Source organism: Arvicanthis niloticus, chromosome X (assembly GCF_011762505.2).
Source record: "Arvicanthis niloticus isolate mArvNil1 chromosome X, mArvNil1.pat.X, whole genome shotgun sequence".
Classification (NCBI taxonomy): domain Eukaryota; kingdom Metazoa; phylum Chordata; class Mammalia; order Rodentia; family Muridae; genus Arvicanthis; species Arvicanthis niloticus.
In genome coordinates, this window is record NC_047679.1 from 48,556,762 (window position 1) to 48,575,800 (window position 19,039).

At 39.5% G+C, this 19,039-nt stretch overlaps 1 protein-coding gene across 6 annotated transcripts in view; it reads right to left on the bottom strand.

Moving 5' to 3' along the window:
* Window positions 1-10,586: 10,586 nt before the first annotated feature.
* Window positions 10,587-19,039, bottom strand: part of Zfx (zinc finger protein X-linked) — a 47,731-nt gene continuing 39,278 nt past the window's right edge. For 5 of the 6 annotated variants that reach the window (XM_076918564.1, XM_034485142.2, XM_034485140.2 and 2 more), the window contains 5 exons: window positions 18,178-18,327; window positions 17,851-17,994; window positions 17,335-17,484; window positions 16,693-16,833; window positions 10,587-15,923 (listed from right to left, as the gene is read on the bottom strand). In XM_076918564.1, coding sequence (XP_076774679.1) covers window positions 14,740-15,923; window positions 16,693-16,833; window positions 17,335-17,484; window positions 17,851-17,994; window positions 18,178-18,327 — 1,769 coding nt within the window. In that variant the 3' untranslated portion in view covers window positions 10,587-14,739. The remainder of the gene's footprint in view (window positions 15,924-16,692; window positions 16,834-17,334; window positions 17,485-17,850; window positions 17,995-18,177; window positions 18,328-19,039) is intronic. The other variant, XM_076918566.1, reaches the window with a different exon arrangement.

Sequence of the window (19,039 nt, forward strand, 5' to 3'; positions counted from 1 at the left end):
ACAGGAAAAAATGGTGCCAAGAACTGGGCTTGTTACTGAAGCAAATATTTTCTTTTTGATTTTCAAAAATTAAAAATTTGGCCAGGTTTGGTGGCTACACGTGCCTTTAATCCCAGCACTGGGGAAACAGAAGCAGGTGGATCTCTGTGAGTTTGGAGCCGGTCTGGTCTCCATACATAACAAGTTCCAGGCCAGCCAGGGTAACAATGAGATCCTTTCTCAAAATGTTTTTTTTGTTTGTTTGTTTGATTGATTTTTGAGAGGGCTGGCTTACTGAGTGAGACCGTGTCTCAAAAAAAAAAAAAAAAAAAAAAAATGTAAAAAACAGATCAAGATCAGGAGTACACAGAAATGCTTGTCAGTTAACATTGTCTTAGTGTAAATGACTCGGGACAAAAAAAGGGGGTGAAATAGACTATTTTAACATGTTTAAGATTTGTTTTGATTTACTGTGTATTGGTGTTTTGCCTGAATGTATGTCTGTGCGCCATGTTAGGCCAGAAGACAGTGTCAGATTCCCTGCAACAGGAAGCTATTAGCTCCATGTGGGTGCTGACTATTGAATTCAGAGCTTCCAACCACCAGGCCATCTCTCCAGGCCTTTTAATATTTAACATCTCCAATTATTGGGGGGGGGGGGTGAGTAATGTGCAAGTCCTGGAGAACGCCAGAGGCTTTGGATGCCCTAGAGCTTATGTTACAGATGGTAGTGAGCTGCCAGACGTGGGTGCTGAAAACTGCACCTTGGTCCTCCCTCTGGAAGAGCAGGAAGTGCTCTTGAGCACTGAACAGTTCTCCCTAATTTATAGCCATATTGAAATTCAAAAGTCTTCTAAAGGCACAATTAAAATTGATAAGATACCATGGCAAAAATAAGTAGGTACATGAAAATATATATAAATTAGGGACTGGTGAAATGGTTCGGATGGTAAATACTTGCAGCCAAGCCTGACAAACTGAGTTTGATCCCCAGGATCCACAGCATGGGGCGGAGGGACTGACTCTCATAAGCTGTCCTCTGACCTCCACATGCATGCTGTGGCACATATACACACACACCCAATAAATGTCAAAGGGTATATTGTGTGTGTGCATATATATATATATATATATATATGCATATATATATATATGAGATATAGCAGTAGCTTTTCTCTATACTCTAGCAGTAGATAGCCCTAAAAATTATCATGAACTTGATATGATCTACACAATTAAGCAGCAATATTTTATGAAAGAAAAGAAACAAAACTGAACTAACTAAATGGAGAAACAGATGTGAGGACAATATGATGAACATGTGAGGCTCAATTTAATAATAAAATTCCCAAATGGGTCTTTTAGGGGAACCAGTTAAAAAAATTTTCATGTTCCTTTGGAAGAATGTCAAGAAGATGATGAAAGAAAGAACAGAACTGAAGGTGGTTGTCTTCTAGATGTGAAAATCCACCATACAGGACTGAGAGTAAAACACTGTGGCACAAGCATAGAAAAATCAGTCAGAAAAAAATAGGTGTTAGAAAAAAATCCAAGGTTGTACATGTACGCACAAGAGTCGGTTCAACTCATGGGTAAAGGATGGCTTACTTCTTGAAGAGCTGTAATAGTCAGCTCTTTGCCAAGAAAAAAAGAGTCAAGACCTCCCTTTGGGGAAGAAAAACAAATAAATGGAGCTAGAGAGAAGACTTAGTAGTTAGTCAATTATACTGTTTTTGCAATGGACTCCAGTTCACGTCCTAGCACCATTGGATGACTCACAACCAGCAGTAACTCCAGCCCCGGAGCAGCCAATTTGGGATCCTGCACTCATGCACACATAGCCACACAGATGATACATATAATTTTTTTGTGATAGTTTTTTTTAATCAAATCATAATTTTTACTTTTTCACACAGGAGTTATAAACACAAAAATGCAGGATGTGGGGAAGGGGATGACACAGGAGCATAGATGTTCAGGGGGAATACAGATACCTTTCAGAACAGGGTATCAGCTGGGTGAAGGTTCAGGGGTCAGGTCACTATGACTCTGCCTATGATTCACTTGTCCTTATCTAAAAAATTTTAAACATCACAAAAACTTTAAAGTTAAAATAATAAAAATATTAAAAGCCAGGCATAGTGGTACACCTTAGAAAGGAGGGTCATGGAGTTCAAGGTTGTGTTTGGCTAGAATTTCAGGCCAGCTTGAAGTACATGAGATCCTGTGGGGCAAGTGGAGCCGTATCACCAGACAAGAACTGGTAAGGTTGAGCAGGTTAAGGAACTCCAGCAAGTCTCATAGTTGAGAATGGCAGGTGTTTGAATCTGCTCCTGACCAGATTCCTGTCCTGGAGCACATGACCACTATACCCCAGTAAGAGGACCATGACAACTGGTAGAGTAGCATAGAAACCCAGAGTTTTCCATGCTAATGAGGTATCTAGATGGGCCCCAGGGATTTAACCAATAAGCTTCCCTTCCCAGACATTCCTTCCTCCAAAAGGTATTTAATCTTTGGTCCACCCCGAGTAAGCCCTATGCATCCTTTTCTACTATGAATAAACAGTTTGGATAGGCAAGGACTGTCTCCTTCCTCCTTTCTCAAGGACCTCCATGGGGAGATCCCCAGCTAAGCCTCCTGCAGAAGGCCTCTCTGCACTCCTGGCACTCACTCTGAGCCAGCCTGGGCTCATCTCAGTCCCTCAGGCCCCCATCCTCAACTCTTCCAAGGTTCCCAGCAGCATCTGGATGCCCAAGAGCCACAGCCTCCATCCCAGCCCCTGCCATTTCTCATCTAGAAAAACATGGGCTAGGGCCCCTATCTTAGGCTGCATCTCATCTTCCCTGAGTGGGTGTCAGTATCCCACAAGCCAGTCACCTCAAAACAAAGAGTCTCGGAAACAGAGACCACAAGACCCAGTCTAGAAAAACTAGAAATAGGAGAAAATCTAGGGATATATTTGTAGAACTCTGAAAGCAGAAAAGAAAGGAACCTTTTCAAGCAGCACAAAACCTAAAGAAATCATAAAAAGAAAACCATAAACATAGTTGAACAGACAAATGGTGTGTGTGTGTGTGTGTGTGTGTGTGTGTGTGAGCACATGTGTGTGTATCTTGTTTCTATTTAATATATATGAGTTCAAAGCTGGCCTGGTTTACAATGTGAATATCATGTGTACCATGTGTTTCTATATAATAGAAACAAGATAAACTAGACAATAGAAATGTACAACAAGAGGAGGCCAGGGAGACGGCTCAGTGTGTAAAGGGACTTGCTGCTGTGCCTGATGACCTTGAGTTTGATGCCCGGGACCCACCTGATAGAAGAAGAGAACCAACTTCCAAAAGCTGTCCCCTGACCTCCACTGCCACACACATACTCCTGTGCACATATACACAAGCGTACGCATGTACACATACACACAAATAAGGAAATATAATAAAAAAAATTTTTCAGACATGGTCTCACTATATAGCCTTCGCTATCCTGGAATTCAAATTGTAAACTTTGAACTCACAGTAATCTCACTTGCCTCTGCTTCCCAAGTGTTGAGATTAAAGGCATGAGTAGGCACCGTGTCCAGTTTCCTAGAAAGAAACTGAATGTGGCCGGGCGGTGGTGGCGCATGCCTTTAATCCCAGCACTTGGGAGGCAGAGGCAGGTGGATTTCTGAGTTCGAGGCCAGCCTGGTCTACAGAGTGAGTTCCAGGACAGCCAGGGCTACACAGAGAAACCCTGTCTCGAAAAAACCAAAAAAAAAAAAAAAAAAAAAAACTGAATGTACAACAAATGCATTAGAAAATGAGTAGGTCATACAAAGGACACTCGAGATTCCAAATAGAAACTAAGAATCAGGATTTAAACAGGCAGTTTATCAGAGAGACAATGCAAAGAATAATCAGATATGCAAAAGTATTAAACTCTACTCTGTGGTGGATAGCCCTAGCCTCTTGTTGTCATGGTAACTCCACTCCTGGGAGGGGCTGCGAAGGAAGAGTGAATCTTGTAAACCTTCTGTCCAATCAAATTTGTTAAATAAAGGCTACAGCCAGTGATTGGGCAGTAGAAGAGGAGTGGGAGGAGCCAGTGGCAGGAAAAGAAGAAGACCTAGGAAACCGCAAGTTGTTAAGAGCTCTCATAGCCGGGGAATGGTGTAGTTTAATGGTAAATCTGCCCAATCTAGGCATGCAGCATTCATTTGATACTTATTGACTTGTGTCTTTTCTTCTATGGACTACCAATGGGCGAGAGATTTACTGCAACACTACTCAGAATCGCATCAAAGGACAGTTTGCTTGCTTAATGACTGGCTATAGTACTCTCAATAAGATTAAAGGGAACAGACTCTTTCATATATGGCCATGACAGGGTGAACTGCTCTAAGCCTGGAAACTTCATCTAACAGATTTCTTCAGCACCTTTTCTCCATTGCTCTATCCTATGTGAACAGAAACAAAACAACATACACCTCTGTATTCATATTTACCTTCTAGAAGAAAATAATTTGGCAATATCTAGTAACATTTTTAAACAACGCATGAACCATTCACCTGAGTCCCATCTTGGGGGAAGTGCTCAGGTATATGATATGCACAGATCATATACACAAGTGTAGTTTTTCGCTGTTCTTGTTTGTGTGTGTGGATGTTCATGTTCATGGATGGGAAGGCCAGAGGAGGATATCAGTATCGTTATCACTCACCATCTTATTGTTTTCAAGACAGGGTCTGGCCAGTGAGCTACCAGGATCCACCTATTTTTGCTTCTCCAATGCTACGACTTTGCGTGTCAAGAATCTGGACTTGGGTACTCCTGCTGAGACAGCAAATGCTGTTGACTCCTGAGACATCTCAAACTTGCTTTAACATTCTTCAAGGGGGACAAACTGAAAACAAGTGTCTATCAAGGGGCAGCTGCTTGATCAAATCCTGCTTGAGTCAGTGTATGAAAAGTTACTCAGCTGTTAGAGAAAATGAAGCTAAGCCTGGCTCACTGCCCCAGAAGAATGGACTTAGTATATTAAGTAATATGTAAAGATGTATAATTTCTAACCGTTATTGTCAAAAAACCCAAACAAACAAAAACCCTTGAAATAACTGGGTGCAGTGGTATACATCTGTGTTAGTTCAAGGTCTACAAAGCAAGACTGTCTAAAAAAATCTATCAATAAGCCTTGAAATCACTGTTTTTCTGTACTTATCTGCATGTAACAGGTCAACATATAAACTCAGCAGATGTGACTAAAAGCTAAAGAAAGACCTGTGTCAGACAAAACCCATGGGTTGATGGGGGAGGGGCTCCCAAGGTCCCACTCATACTTGAGGAGCTCCTGGCAATGCATGGTTGTTGGGAGAGGGAGAGTAAGATTTCTTGAGGTCCCCGAGAGGTTGCCCAGGCTTTAGCAGATTGCCCTACACTCATGAACATACTGGCAGCACTAAGTGGGCTCTGTGGGTTTAAAAAAAAAAAAAAAGAGCCAAGCACAGTGGCACAGACTTTTAATCCCTGCACTCAGGAGACAAAGGCGGCTGTATCTCTATGAATTCATGGCCAGACTGGTCTTCACAGCAAATCTAGCCAAGGCTATATAGCTAGAAAACTTTGTCTCAAAAACCCATAATAATAATTAATAGTAGCAAGTAGTAGTAATAGTAGTAACAACACAAGAAATTGTGGCAAGAGAGTAGAGAAGGATTCAGAGAGGGAGTGGGGGGCAGATCGGATTAAAATAGATTGTGAGTACATATGAAACTATCAAGCAATTAAAAAAAAACTCTTGAAATACCACAAGCTTTTTTTTTGGTTATTTAGCTTTGTAATTATGTGTGCATGAAGACAAAGTCTATGGGCTGTTCACTCTGATTCCCTCAAGGAAATCAGTTTGCAGGGGGCATAACAGTAAGATCATTAAGCTATTTTTTTTTTTTTTTTTTTTTTTTTTTTTGGTTTTTCGAGGCTGCGTTTCTCTATGTAGCCCTTGGCTGTCCTGGAACTCACTCTGTAGACCAGGCTGGCCTCGAACTTAGAAATCTGCCTGCCTCTGCCTCCCAAGTGCTGGGATTAAAGGCGTGCGCCACCACTGCCCAGCCATTAAGCTATTTCTAATACTTCTTCTGTATTGTGTAATATTTGTTCCAATAACATTTAAACATTTTTTGAAAGGCCCCTATGCAACTCAAACTGGCCTCAAACTCCCCGTGTAGCCAAGAATGACCTTAGACTCCTGATCCTCCTGCCTCTATCTCCTTGGATTAGATTAGATTGGATTAGAACTCTCTCTGTGTGGGCTTCAGGGTGGACTGGTGCCATGGCATACATTTGGAGTTCAGAGGGCAAGCTTTTTGGTACTTCTCCCCTTCCACCGTACTGAGACAGCCTCTAATGTTTCTGCTTCCCTGTGTACATACTCTGGGCTAGCTGGCCCATGTACATCATGGTGTGTGTGTGGGGGGGGGGGGGGCGGTTCTCCTATCTCCATTCTCATTTTGCTTTAAGAGTTGGGATTACAAGGTACATGTCGCCAGGTCCAGATTTTCAAAATGTGGATTCAGAGGGTCAAACTCAGGCTGCCAGGCTTGCATGGCATATGCTTTTCCCTGCTGAGCCATCTGCCAGAAGTAACAGACTTTGTAAAAAAAAAAAAAAAACAATTGTGTTCTAGGTAATGGAGATGAGGGGACAAAGTTGTTTTTGTTTTGTTCTGTTGCTACATCATTGTTATTTTCCGAATTTTCTCCAAAAATAAGTATATTTTATAAGTGTCTAAAGGCAATCAGTGGATTTAGAAAGGCACTTCATGTTTGACATAAAAAAGAATCAGTCAGGAAAGGTGAAACTCATGCATAATCCCAGCATTTGGGGGCTGAGGTGAGAATGAGGGCTTTTTGTTGTTGTTTAGTTTTTCAAGACAGGGGTTCTTTGTGTAGCTCTGTCTGCCTTGCTCTGTAGACCGGGCTGGCCTCAAACTCAGAGATCTACCTGTCTTTCTGTCTCTGAGTGCTGGAACTAAAGGCATATGTCATCACCGCCCAGTTTAGGACCGAGTTTGAGACTAGCTTGAACTACAGTGGTTTGAAGGCTAGTCTGGGTTACATAGCAAGACCTTAAGGATGTATGTAGTTCAGTATGGAGCTCTCAGTGAGTATGGGCAAGACCTTCAGCTCAAGACAGATAAGGTGGTATGTGCTTGTGTTCCCAGCAATTGGAGGAGGAGGAGGAAGAGGAGGAGGAGGAGGAGGAGGAGGAGGAGGAGGAAGAGGAAGAGGAAGAGGAGGAAAAGGAGGAGGAGAAGGAGGAGGAAGAGGAGGAGGAGGAGAAGGAGGAGGAAGAAGAGGAGGAGGAGGAAGAGATGATGGTGGACCATAAATTTGAGGCCTTAAATTCAATCCCCAGCTCAGAAAATAAGGAAGCAGGAGGGAGAGGGTGGGGGAAGGGGAAAGAGGGAGCGAGAAGGGGGGAAGGGAAGAGGGAAGGAAAGGAAGGAGAGGAGACAAAGGAAAGGAAAAAAGGAGGGGAGAAGAGAGGGGAAGAGAAAAGAGGGAAAAAGGAAAACTAGGAAAGGGGAAGGGAAGAAGTTACTGAACATAAAATAGAACCAATGCTGTTGTTACAAGGTGGAGATCTATGTCATGATCTAAGATTTGAAGGTGGCTGGCCTGACAGGTCTAGACAGGAGAGTATTGCCTAGCACATATGGAAAAGGAGCTCTGGGTTTGATCCCCAGCACCGCGTACAACTGGGAGTGGTGGTCTGAAGTGGAAACTGAAGGGTTCTTTGGAAAGTCGGTTGGATGATTTTCGCTGCGGCAAACACATGAAGGAACGTTTCATTAAAGTGGACACAGGTGTGAAAGGCTAAGGCAGACTCGTGAAGGAACGTTTCTCTGAAGCAGACACAGAATGTTCTGGTAAAATAAACATGTGAAAGGACAAGTGATGAAAGACTCTCTGTTGATGACACACATGTATTGGTCTTTCTTATAATATGTAGTTGAGTTACATTTGTCGGGATGCTATAGAGAAAAACGTACCAAAAAACTTTTGATGGTGTACTATAGTTTGTTGTCACTTGACTGACTGGATACAAGTGCTGAGACAAGGCACATGCTGAGGCAAGGCACGTGGAGGACACTTGATGTTTGGAGGGTATAAATGAGACTTTACAGAGTGACAGAGACAGTCTGTCTTGTTGGTACAACTAGGTGTGTAACTCTTGGGGGGGGGTCATGTCTTTGTTGATCTTCGATTTCCTGAGAAAGACACAGCTGAGAACTTTTCATGGTGTCTCTTGTTGACTTGAACTGAGGCTGAGGCCTGGCTGTCTCTGCTAGGTCGTGTCACCTCTGTTGCTAACCCCACTCTACTGAACTGGACTGCTGGTATATCTGTGAAGTGTTTGTGAGTGGATTGAACTGCTGCTGCTAACCTGTGAACTAAACTGATCATTTCCAGACAACACAGACGGGAGTTGTTCCAAAGACCCTTTTAAGGTCCACTTCTCCCATATCTTTTCTTTTCCACTATCTCTGGCAAGTGCTGGGTTACAAGAAGAGTTACAGTGGTCCATATCAGTAATTTCAGCACTCAGGAGGTGGAGGCAGGAGAATCAATTCAGTGTCATCCTCAACTAGACAGTGAATGAATTTGAGGCCAGTCTTAAGAGATAGGAATAGAGGAGAGGGTAATACACTGGCTATGTAGACCAGACTGACTGGCCTTAATTCAGGCATTCTACTCCAGCCTCCAAATGTTAAATGTTAGAGATGTAAACATGTAAACATTTAAGTCTGTGTGTGTGTTACCACTAGGATAAATCTTCAGCCCTAAATTTGCCCTTTGTGGTTATTTTTTCTGCCAAGAACTGTATTGTATGTCTGTAATCCCAACACTCAGTAAGCAGAGGCAGTGTGTTCTTAAATTTGAAGCCAACCTTGGGCCAGTAAGATGGCTCAGTGTTATGATAAAGGCACTTGCTACTAGACCTGATGTTGAGTTTGTTCCCCAGGATCCACAAGGTGGAAAAGAACCAATGCCTCAAAGTATATGATCTCCACATATACAATATGTTGTGCGCACACATGGCCACCAATAAAATTAAAATTGTATTTAAATTGAAGCCAACCTAGGTGATATATTATATAATAGTAAGTTCCTCTGTCAACCTTAAAGAAAACAAAATTTCTGAAGAACTATCAAAATATGCTGCTTAGGAGAAATAAGAACTAAACCTTTTAACATGCCACAATCCCTAGAAGGATAGACATAAACACACATGGCCAAAAGAGAAAACCTTGTACTTATTCATGGGCTAGTTAGTACCAGAGGAAGAACTGAAATACTGGTATGGCACAAGGGAACCCTCTCTCCATCTTTCCAGGTCTTAGTCAAGGTGGCTAGAGCATGCTGTTTCTATAGTAGGTGACAATCAGCTAGTCTTTGTGACTCAGTGTGGAGGGTGGATTCCATGCCTAGCTCTGAGTCTTCCCAATTCAGCATTACTACAGTGACAGTCAATATTTGGATCTTTTCATTATTTTTCAAGATTTTTATGTAAATGTATGTGTGTGCATCTGTGTAAGGAGATATCATGTATGTGTTAAGTGTCCTTGGAGGCCAGAAACAGGTATCAGATCCCTGGGAGCCAGTTACAGCTGCTCAACATGGGGAACTGAACTCAGGTCATCTAGAAGCACTCCAAGTGTGCTTAACCACTGAGCCACGTTTTCCAGCTCCAACATGTGGTTTCTTGTGCATATATATTCCCAACACGATTAGAACTCAAGGGAGGACAGATGTAACAGAACCTCCAAAACCTCAACATGGATCTATTTCCCAGAACCTCAGGTTAAAAGAAATGGGCTCTGTATTAAGTCAAACACAAACATGGAACAATCAGACTGCCTCCTTTCTAGAAAGTGAATTCACACAAGCCTAGTTCACTACTGTGTCATCTTAGCCAAAGTCCAGAGATTTCTGTGGCAATCCACATTGCTCTATGTCACCTAGAACTCATGCAAAAGGGGTCTTGAGTCTTGGTAACAAGGTACCATAGTGGCCTTACAGTATCAGCAGGTCATTACTGGCAAATCCTTGGTGTTCTCTAAAACCAGCAAGACAAACAAAATGGGAAGGGAAAACCAAGCAAAAGAAAATAATTCTTGATTTGTACCCTCAATTTCACCAAATATTTCCATCAGAGGTTAGAAAACTATTTTAAAACCCAAATAGGGCTGGGCAGAGGGCTGCCAGTAAAGTGCTGCTGTGCATTCATGAAGCCAGGTGCCCAGCACCAGCACCGATGCAAAAATCCCACAATGGCACATGCCTGAAATCTCAGTATGGGGGAGGCAGAGTCAGGAGCATCCCTGGAGTTTGCTGGCCAGTCAGTCTAGCCAAATAAAATTCAAGTACTTACAGATGCTGTACTTAAAACAACAGTGGTTCCCTTGATGGTGAGAAGTGCTAAAGTGAAGGGGTCACAGCATACTGGGCTTGTAACAAGGTAGGGATTGGTTGTGTGATCCAAGTCTCATTTCTGTGGGCATGTGTGTGATGTGTGCTCAAGTGTCCATGTATGCCTTATCTATAGCCAACACTCCACTAGGGTAACTTAAAACAAAATAGGAATTTATTTACAATAGCAAAGATGTCAAAAATAACAGGAACAATATATAACAAATCCAAGAATTATTTTATGAAAAAGGCAAACAATATATACATGAAACAAAAGATAAAAACAAAATTCATAGGGCAAACTTAACTTTGACCTCCTAAAAAGTTGTAAAATGCAGCAAAATGTCCTTTAATATGAATTACTTTAGTAACTCTGGGCCAATTAAAAACACACAAGAACACACAATTTTCAGTCCTTCTCTTTACTTATCAAGTCTCCCTACGTTTGAGGAATGCAACATTGGGGGCTATGTAAGAGTAGGAGATACAGGCTGTTCAGATGCACACTGAAGGATGAAAGAATAAGCCAAAGTCTCTGGATTCTAATATACTCTCACTGTGCCATCTCTAGCTGCTTTTGGTGAGCTTCTTGACTACTACACAAAACATCACACTAAGTAATCTTTTGGTTCCTCAAGTGCTCTAAGATCACATTCACTAAACTTAAACATGCAGCAGAATCACCAGGGAAGCTTGCTGAAACAAGCTGATGGGGCTCATGCCTTGTCCCAGCTCACTGGGGACTGGACTAAGAGGGCAGACTACCTTGCTGACAGGCATTATTCTGACACAGATCCTCTTTAAGATGCTGACTGATCTTGCATTTCCTTACACAAATGTAAGATTTTGCAGGAAATTAATACCTAGATCTCCGGTGACAATAGGGCGGCATATTTTAGCAGAATGAGTGAGATCAGGTTTTCTCAGACTCATGACTGATTGACATCCACCACATTCTCATGGACATGTACCTCAAGTTTTGGTTATTTGTCACCTTATCTCTCTTAGATCAACACTGGTTTCTAGATTACAGAATCTCATTGCTAAAATCAAAAGTGCTGTACATCTCTGAGGATTCCTGACTTTTACCCAACTTGCAATTTTCACTACTACAGTGACCATCCTCCAAGATTTGAATCTACTTAAGGCCTCTAACCTGGGTACAAATGGGTAACTCAAAGGTAGGGCCTCCGACTAAATGTGTTACGAATTGATAATAAAAACAAATCTTAAGTGCTTTCAAAACCCACTATATGGATGGGTAATTTAAAATAGGAATCAGAGATGCTAATAAACAAATCATTTACAAAGATAAAAAAAATGAATTTCAAGGACATGCTTATCAAAGGACTCACCAATCACCTCTTAACTTCTCAACGTTACTTTCAAATTCACAGGACTGAAATATCAGTATTTGCATCCAAGTCACAAAATTCAAAGCAATCAAGCATTTTGCATTCCACTGCTGCATAAAAGGAATTAAGAAATAGGGGGATGAAAATAATCCACTGCTTTTGATGTTTATTAAGTTTACAAAAACTGTACATTTTCTTTCTTAAGAAAAAGCTTTAACTTAGTACTGGTATCAAATAGACTGAACATTCGTTAACAGGAAAATATTCTGATTTTTATTTTTGCACGTTATTCTCAAGTACACAATTACAATAATGTCACACATCCCCTATATGATTTTCTTTTTATGTATTTTACTTTTTTTACAAAGTATACAGAGGGAGGGACATACAATATTTAATAGGATATTTCTACAGAACAATAACTTATATTATGTCCTTGTAAAAATCTGTACCTCTTTAAAACATTTAACTGAAACATCCTTTTTAGCTTTGCTAATCAAAATTGTTTTAAGAATTAAAACTAGGTTGTAACTAATGTCAGTACATAACAGTGACTACTTCATTTTCTTTTTATACAGACACATTTTATATTCACTTGACCAAACCCTTAAATACCTTTTAAAGGCTTCAATATTGTGCTTTAAAAAGAAAAGAACTGTGTGTGGTTCCAGATTATGTAAAGAGAAATATAAAGTGTGTAAAGTGTTGTGTTCCTTATCTTTCAGTTTATTTAAAAAAATATATGTTAAATAGTCCAATCATTTGTTCTGTACTGATTGAAGATGATTTTTAAATTTAATAAATTTCAATGTTAGGTGTTTACATTACTTCTGGGGAATATAATGAAGTAGATTTTAAAAGTTCTCACAAAAAAAGACAGCTTTCAAGAATAACAGGGCAATAAAACAAATCATAGTCGTGATGTATTTTTTAAAGCACATTGCGGAGGCTACAAAGGCAAAAGGGTTCCCTATTGGATGGAAAGCCTAGGGAACCCATGCCTTGGCATTGACTGGCATCGAGGATGGAGTTCATACCAGCCTTAAGAATTAATTTGATTTAGAACTAGACTAAATCAATCTAGCACTTCAGAGGTTTGCCAAACACCAAATACTCAAGACATCTAACCCCAAAAAATATAACTTTTGAATACAAATCTTGATGACAAAGAGAAGGATGGAAGGTAAAAACTAACGGCACGAAAGGGATGGAGCACCATAATGAGGCAGCAAGGCAGCTATCGAGTGGGAAGAAACTTCTAAGTCTCCCGTGATGTGCCAGACCCGTGTGCCAATAGCCAATTCCAGGGACTCTAGAAACTGTTTTCCAAAAAGACATCTTAACAAAAATCTTAATATCCAACTTATTTTTACAAATTTTCATCAGCGATCAGACCTGTATGTTACAAATTGCCAGCTCTCAAAAACAAAACTGTGAAAGACTTGGTAAGGATCCAAGTGAGGCCTCAGACTGTTCACACACTTGGACCACACCTCTATCATGTAATCCAAGACAAGCGAGTGTTAAGTTTTTCAAGTTAACTAAGAACTAACAGAGCAGGCTCAATTGGCCAAATCTAAGTCCTTATTAGCACCCGTTCTCTGGTCCATGGAGCCATCACTCCCTTTCTGTCCCCCTCGCTTGGTCAGACAAGAGTTCTCTCTCCAGCTTATCAGAGAGAACTGGGGGATTCATGTCTGGATACCCATTAGCTTTTCAGAAAAATATAAAGGCATGGAGTTGAAACTGTAGGAAAACATTGTATCTATAAACATCTTAACCTCTATTTTTCAATTATTTTTCAATTACCAAAGATATTTAAAAAGAAAATACCTTTACTCTTTAAAAATACTAGTGTCCTTATTTTCCTTCTAATTCTTCACCTGAGTAGTCTCTCTGAAGAGCAAGACTTACAAAATGCTCTCTCTTGCATCCCTGGATCTTTCATGTTACTGTAAATTTAATACTTTTCATTATAGATTTTAAAGAACTACTACTGGGGGTTGTGTGTATAAGTATGTAAAATAAGCAATACACACAGATACATGTTACATATATATGTGTATATATAGATAGATATATATAATTCAGGGTACATTTACATATATAAAGTTGCAAAAGATCCTATGAGCCACAATTTACCCCTAGGAGATTCCAAAATGCAGTCTTCAGTTAAATTTCATTTGGAGCACACAACCATTCCAAGACAAAGCAGCACAGATAAAATAATCAAAATACAACAAGATCAAGCAAAAATTTCCAACAAGGTTTTCTAAAAGTTTACTACACTGACAAAAGATGTAAAGAGTCTAAAGGAAAAAAAAGTATATTTTCTCCACTAAAAAGGAAAAAAATCAGAAAGCAAAGTAAACACAAACCCAGCCACTGCTCTTTTATGCAGCAATGCCAGGGACACATGAAAACTTTCATTGTCATACAGTTTACAATACTAAGCAAGACAAGTAAATGACTTTCATGTTACGATCATGAGACCTCACCATACAAAACCTCCCATTCCATTAGATGTCTCTGACGATTTAATTGTGAGAAATTTGTGAGACAAAAAGTCCACATGAATCCTTTCAGTTACCAATGCAGAGTTACCATGAGTTAACTGGTCTTACAAGAGTACCATCAAGGTAAGCAAGGTAAATATTTTAAAATAAATATAAAACTTCTAAGATAGAAAACTTCAGTATAGAATGAGGGATTACTTTAGTAAAAGCAACTAACTTGTTGCTGCTTTTTCCCATGTATTAAACAAACTGAATAGAATTCAGAACACACTATTGAACAAAACGTAAAAACAAAGAGTCAACTAGAAGCAATAATCCTATTTGTACACAGCATAAATCAATATACAGTATAGTATGTGAACAAGACTGATTGGCTTTTAAATGAATTTTCTGTTTCAAGACCAGTTTCTCTACAAACAGCTGTGAAGAGTACTGTTAGGGCAGGCCAACTTCTTTATGATGTCGCATTATGTGCTGGTTCTTTTCCGAGGGTCTTCGGAATCCTTTCTTGCAGTACTCACATCGGTGAGGATAGTCTTTTGTATGAATGGAGATAACATGCCGCTTAAAGCCTGAGGCATCTGTAGTGCTATATTCACAGTACTCACACTGATACACTTTCCGGCCACTGTGGGTCTTCATATGCTTTTTAAGCTCACTTTGTTGCCGAAATCCCTTTCTACATCTCTTACACCTAAATGGAAGGTCCTTTGTATGAACCGAGAGAATATGGCGACTTAGTACAAACGGATCTGCAATCTTAAAGTCACAATGTCTACACTGGTGCATTTTTTTACCCTTGTGGGCAGCCACATGTTTCTTGAGTTCTGAAGGCCTGTGAAAGCCTTTATCGCACATGTCACACTTATGAGGATAGTCCTTTGTATGAACTGAAATTATGTGTCGCTTCAAATCACTGGAGTTTGAACTCTTGTGGTCACAATGCAAACACTGGTGAGTTTTGCTCTCTTGATGGATAAGAGCATGTTGTTGCACCTCTTTGGTATCTGAGAAAGTCAGAAGACAAATGTCACACTTGAATGGCATCTCTTTACTATGCTTAGTTTTTACATGTGTTTTCAAGTTAGAAGAATCTGCGGACCTGTATTCGCAGTACTGGCATTCATAGGGCTTTTCTCCAGTATGGATTCGCATGTGCTTTTTGAGCTCTGATGGATGACGGAAACCTTTGCCACACTCTACACAAATGTGAGGAAAATTCTTGCTGTGGACTGCCAAAAGGTGGCGATTCAATAGGCCTTGTTCAGCTGTTTCATATTCACAGAACTTACACTTGTGCATTTTGTTGGCTCCTTTTTCCTTATGCACCATTTTATGAGTAAACAAAGCGCCAGCATGAGAGAAATGCTTTCCACACTCATCGCATTCTATGGCTTTCTCTGCCTTGCTGGTTAGCTTGTGGCTCTCCAGGTGATTGTGTAAACTTATCTTCTTGTTGGTAGTGTAATCACAGTCAGTACAGCGGTACTTTTTCTTGGCAAGGTGTTCAGGATGGTTCTTCATATGTCTTTTCAAGAAACCTCTCGATTTAAATTTCTTGCCACAAATCATGCAAGGGTAGACAGTCAGAGGATGTCCATCTGGGCCAATAATTATTGCTAAGAAAGGAAAGGAGCATAAGTGATCAAAACATGGTTTAGTTTCTTCAAAAGTCTGAATGCGTCCTCTGAACACTTTGGTCAAAGGCTCCTCATTTGGCCACACGCTACACATTCTTGTCTCATATTCAATCTAAGATACATGACAACCTGGCCCTAAGAACTTGAGCTGCATTAAACTAGCCTTTTCTATTTTAACAAAATCGGTTAATAAATATGTAATTTCTATTGAAAAGTGAGTAAGCCTCACCAACTTGGAAATCTATGGTAATTATTCATATAAAGTTTTTTAGTTAGAACTCCTGCTTTATTAAAAAATATTAATTCATGTTAATTTATAATAAAGCTTAAATATACCAATAAAAGTAAACTGGTATATAAGAAATAAGCTACATCATACAAACTCAAGTACTTATTGTGTTGCTCTGTCAATTACGCCCATTCTATGTGGAAATAATCATTCTTTAATTATAAAGCTTTTTTTTTCAAAAATAAACTGCCAACATGGATAAAAGGATTCCCCTTCATTTTTACACAATTCAAGTTTTGAACATTGTTCATCCTTCTTTGATCCATTTCCCACTCCTTTTTAATCAATAAAATCATTCATGAATATCACTGAATTCTGAAATTCAATACACGAAAGCTACATATATATATATATATATAGTCTAGCTACTAAAATGCCATCACGATACCCTGAGGATGCACACTAGCATTTCCTGAGAGCTTGCGGAGCACGCTGCGCGGGGAACTTGCGCGCCCTCACCTGTTTGGTACTGCCTGGAATCAGGTCTTCTCCTTTTCTTTGGTTTTTGTTTAGCCAGTCTGCCGAGGCCAGCAGACTCATCTATGTGCAAGAGGGCACTTGCAGTGCCATTCCGGTTTTCAATTCCATCAGAATTATTACCTAACAATGTGTATTAAAAAAACAAAATCATACAGTATTATAAATTATAAAGAATTAAGAATTCTTTATTAACTACAACAATGAAAAGCCATGATACTCATGAATGACAGATATACCCCACTCTAGAGTTTTATGAGCACACTCATTATAGTAAGACCACTGGAAATGACTAGCTTCCAAAACTAAAACATGTGTCAGAATTTTCCCATGGGTCCCAGGCTATCTCCCAAGATTTTAAAGCCATGGATCTGATACAGTTAAGCTGAACCGTTCCAGCTTGAAAGACTGTATACATCATATAGTGTATTTTCTTCATATAATGTAAACAAGAGGAATGCCTGTTGAAAGTCAGGACAAAAAGTAGGTTTTATAATCTTCCTCTGCTCTTGTTCAAATCAAATAATCCTCATACAGTATAACATTCCAGATTTCTAAACCTAAAACCACAAAAACCGTTTTTCAATCACAAATTCATGTCCAAAGAGTGGCTCTGTGACTTACCGTAAGCAGCCGCCCACGCAATCGGCATGAAGGTTTTCATTTCGTTGTCTTCCACTTGCTGTTCATGCACTGCAGCTGCGGCTGCGGCTGCAGCATCCTCCTCTCCAACAATCACTTCCATATAAACTTCATCGGCAATTTCAGCAACATCTAAAGTCAAAAATTATATCAACTTTTCCAACCAGGTTCTCAGAGCTCATAGGAAAGATATTTTTATTTTAATTCAGCTAATATGCAAATAGGAAGAAGTCTAAACATTACCTAGAATACAGCTTTTGTAAAATAAACACTCAACAAACACTTGCTGAATGGCTCTTTTCTTGGTTTTCACCATAATTTAGTTTTGAAGTAGCAAACACTCTAAACATACATGAGTCAATAATGATTCCCTGAGAACATGGCAGCATAATAATTTCTAAAATGATGCCACTTATTTCCTTCAAATACTGACCATTAAGAAGAGACAGAGAAAGACTTAGGAACACATTTACTCCCACAGAAAGACCATCTACTTACTCAGTTCTTCTTCTTCTTGCTGAGAGTCGTTAACAGTCATATAAACCATCTTTTCTCTGGGAACTCGAATACCATTGTTTGGATCGAGGAGTTCAACTCCGTGCTCATTCTCAGGCTCACTTTCGACAATGTCTACAGTTCCACCTATCGAGGAAAGCAGCAGCTCTAAGAATGTATTTTAAAATTTCATTTCCACTTCTTCCTTTTTCAAACATATTTCTCTGATACTATGCTAAACTCATTTATCTTCAGAAAAGACTTCACATCTTCTCAGTCTCAATAACCCAAAAAAAAAATTAGACTGAAGCTCTGCTCAGCACTGCTCACCTAAGTCATCTTCTCCAGGATCAGCTTTAAAAATGTACACCTTGATGACTTCAGGGCAAGTGCCATCCACTTTACAAGGATCAATTTCTGTTTCGTTGTCCATAGTCAGTCCAGATGAACCGTCATGTTCTATTTTACCAGCATCATCCACTAAGCAAGCAGAAAATACATCTCAAGTAATAATAGAAAATGCTTAAACAGAAAGTTACTGTTTGACTTCTGCTAACAAACATTCTCTTTCACTTGAGTCACATAAAATTGGATGATTTTAACCTAGACAAGTAGACGGTTCAATAAATACCCTTCTAAAGACTTTTAAAACTGAGATCAGATATTTAAAAAGGTATTATTAAAAAAATGCTTGGTAGCCTAAAAACTGTAAGTAAAAGGGTGTATTTAGCCTTTGCTAAACACAGGTAAAAGTATTCCTACATTTAAAATAATCTTTTAATATTTAAGGTGAAGACCTTTAATCTTCTAGTAGTAAAATAAAAAAGCATGGTCTTCATATGAATATTTCATCAACTCTACTTCATGGTTACTATCCTTAAATATCATTTGATGTGATCTATTTTCACCAGAATAATACGTTTAAAAATAAAGAAAGCATGACTGCCAAAAAGGATGGGGAATGGAAATTCTAATTCAATCTGCTTAAAACTTATAAAATGCTGGGCTCAGTGGCACATGCTTTTAACCCTAGCATTCAGGAGTGAAAGGCAGGCAGACCTCTGAGTTCCAAGGCCAACTTGGGTCTACATAGGGAAACCTTGGGCTACAAAAAAAAAAAAAAAAAAAAAAACAACAACAAAAAAACAAAAAACAAAAAAAACAACAAAAACAAAACAAAAAACACCCCCAA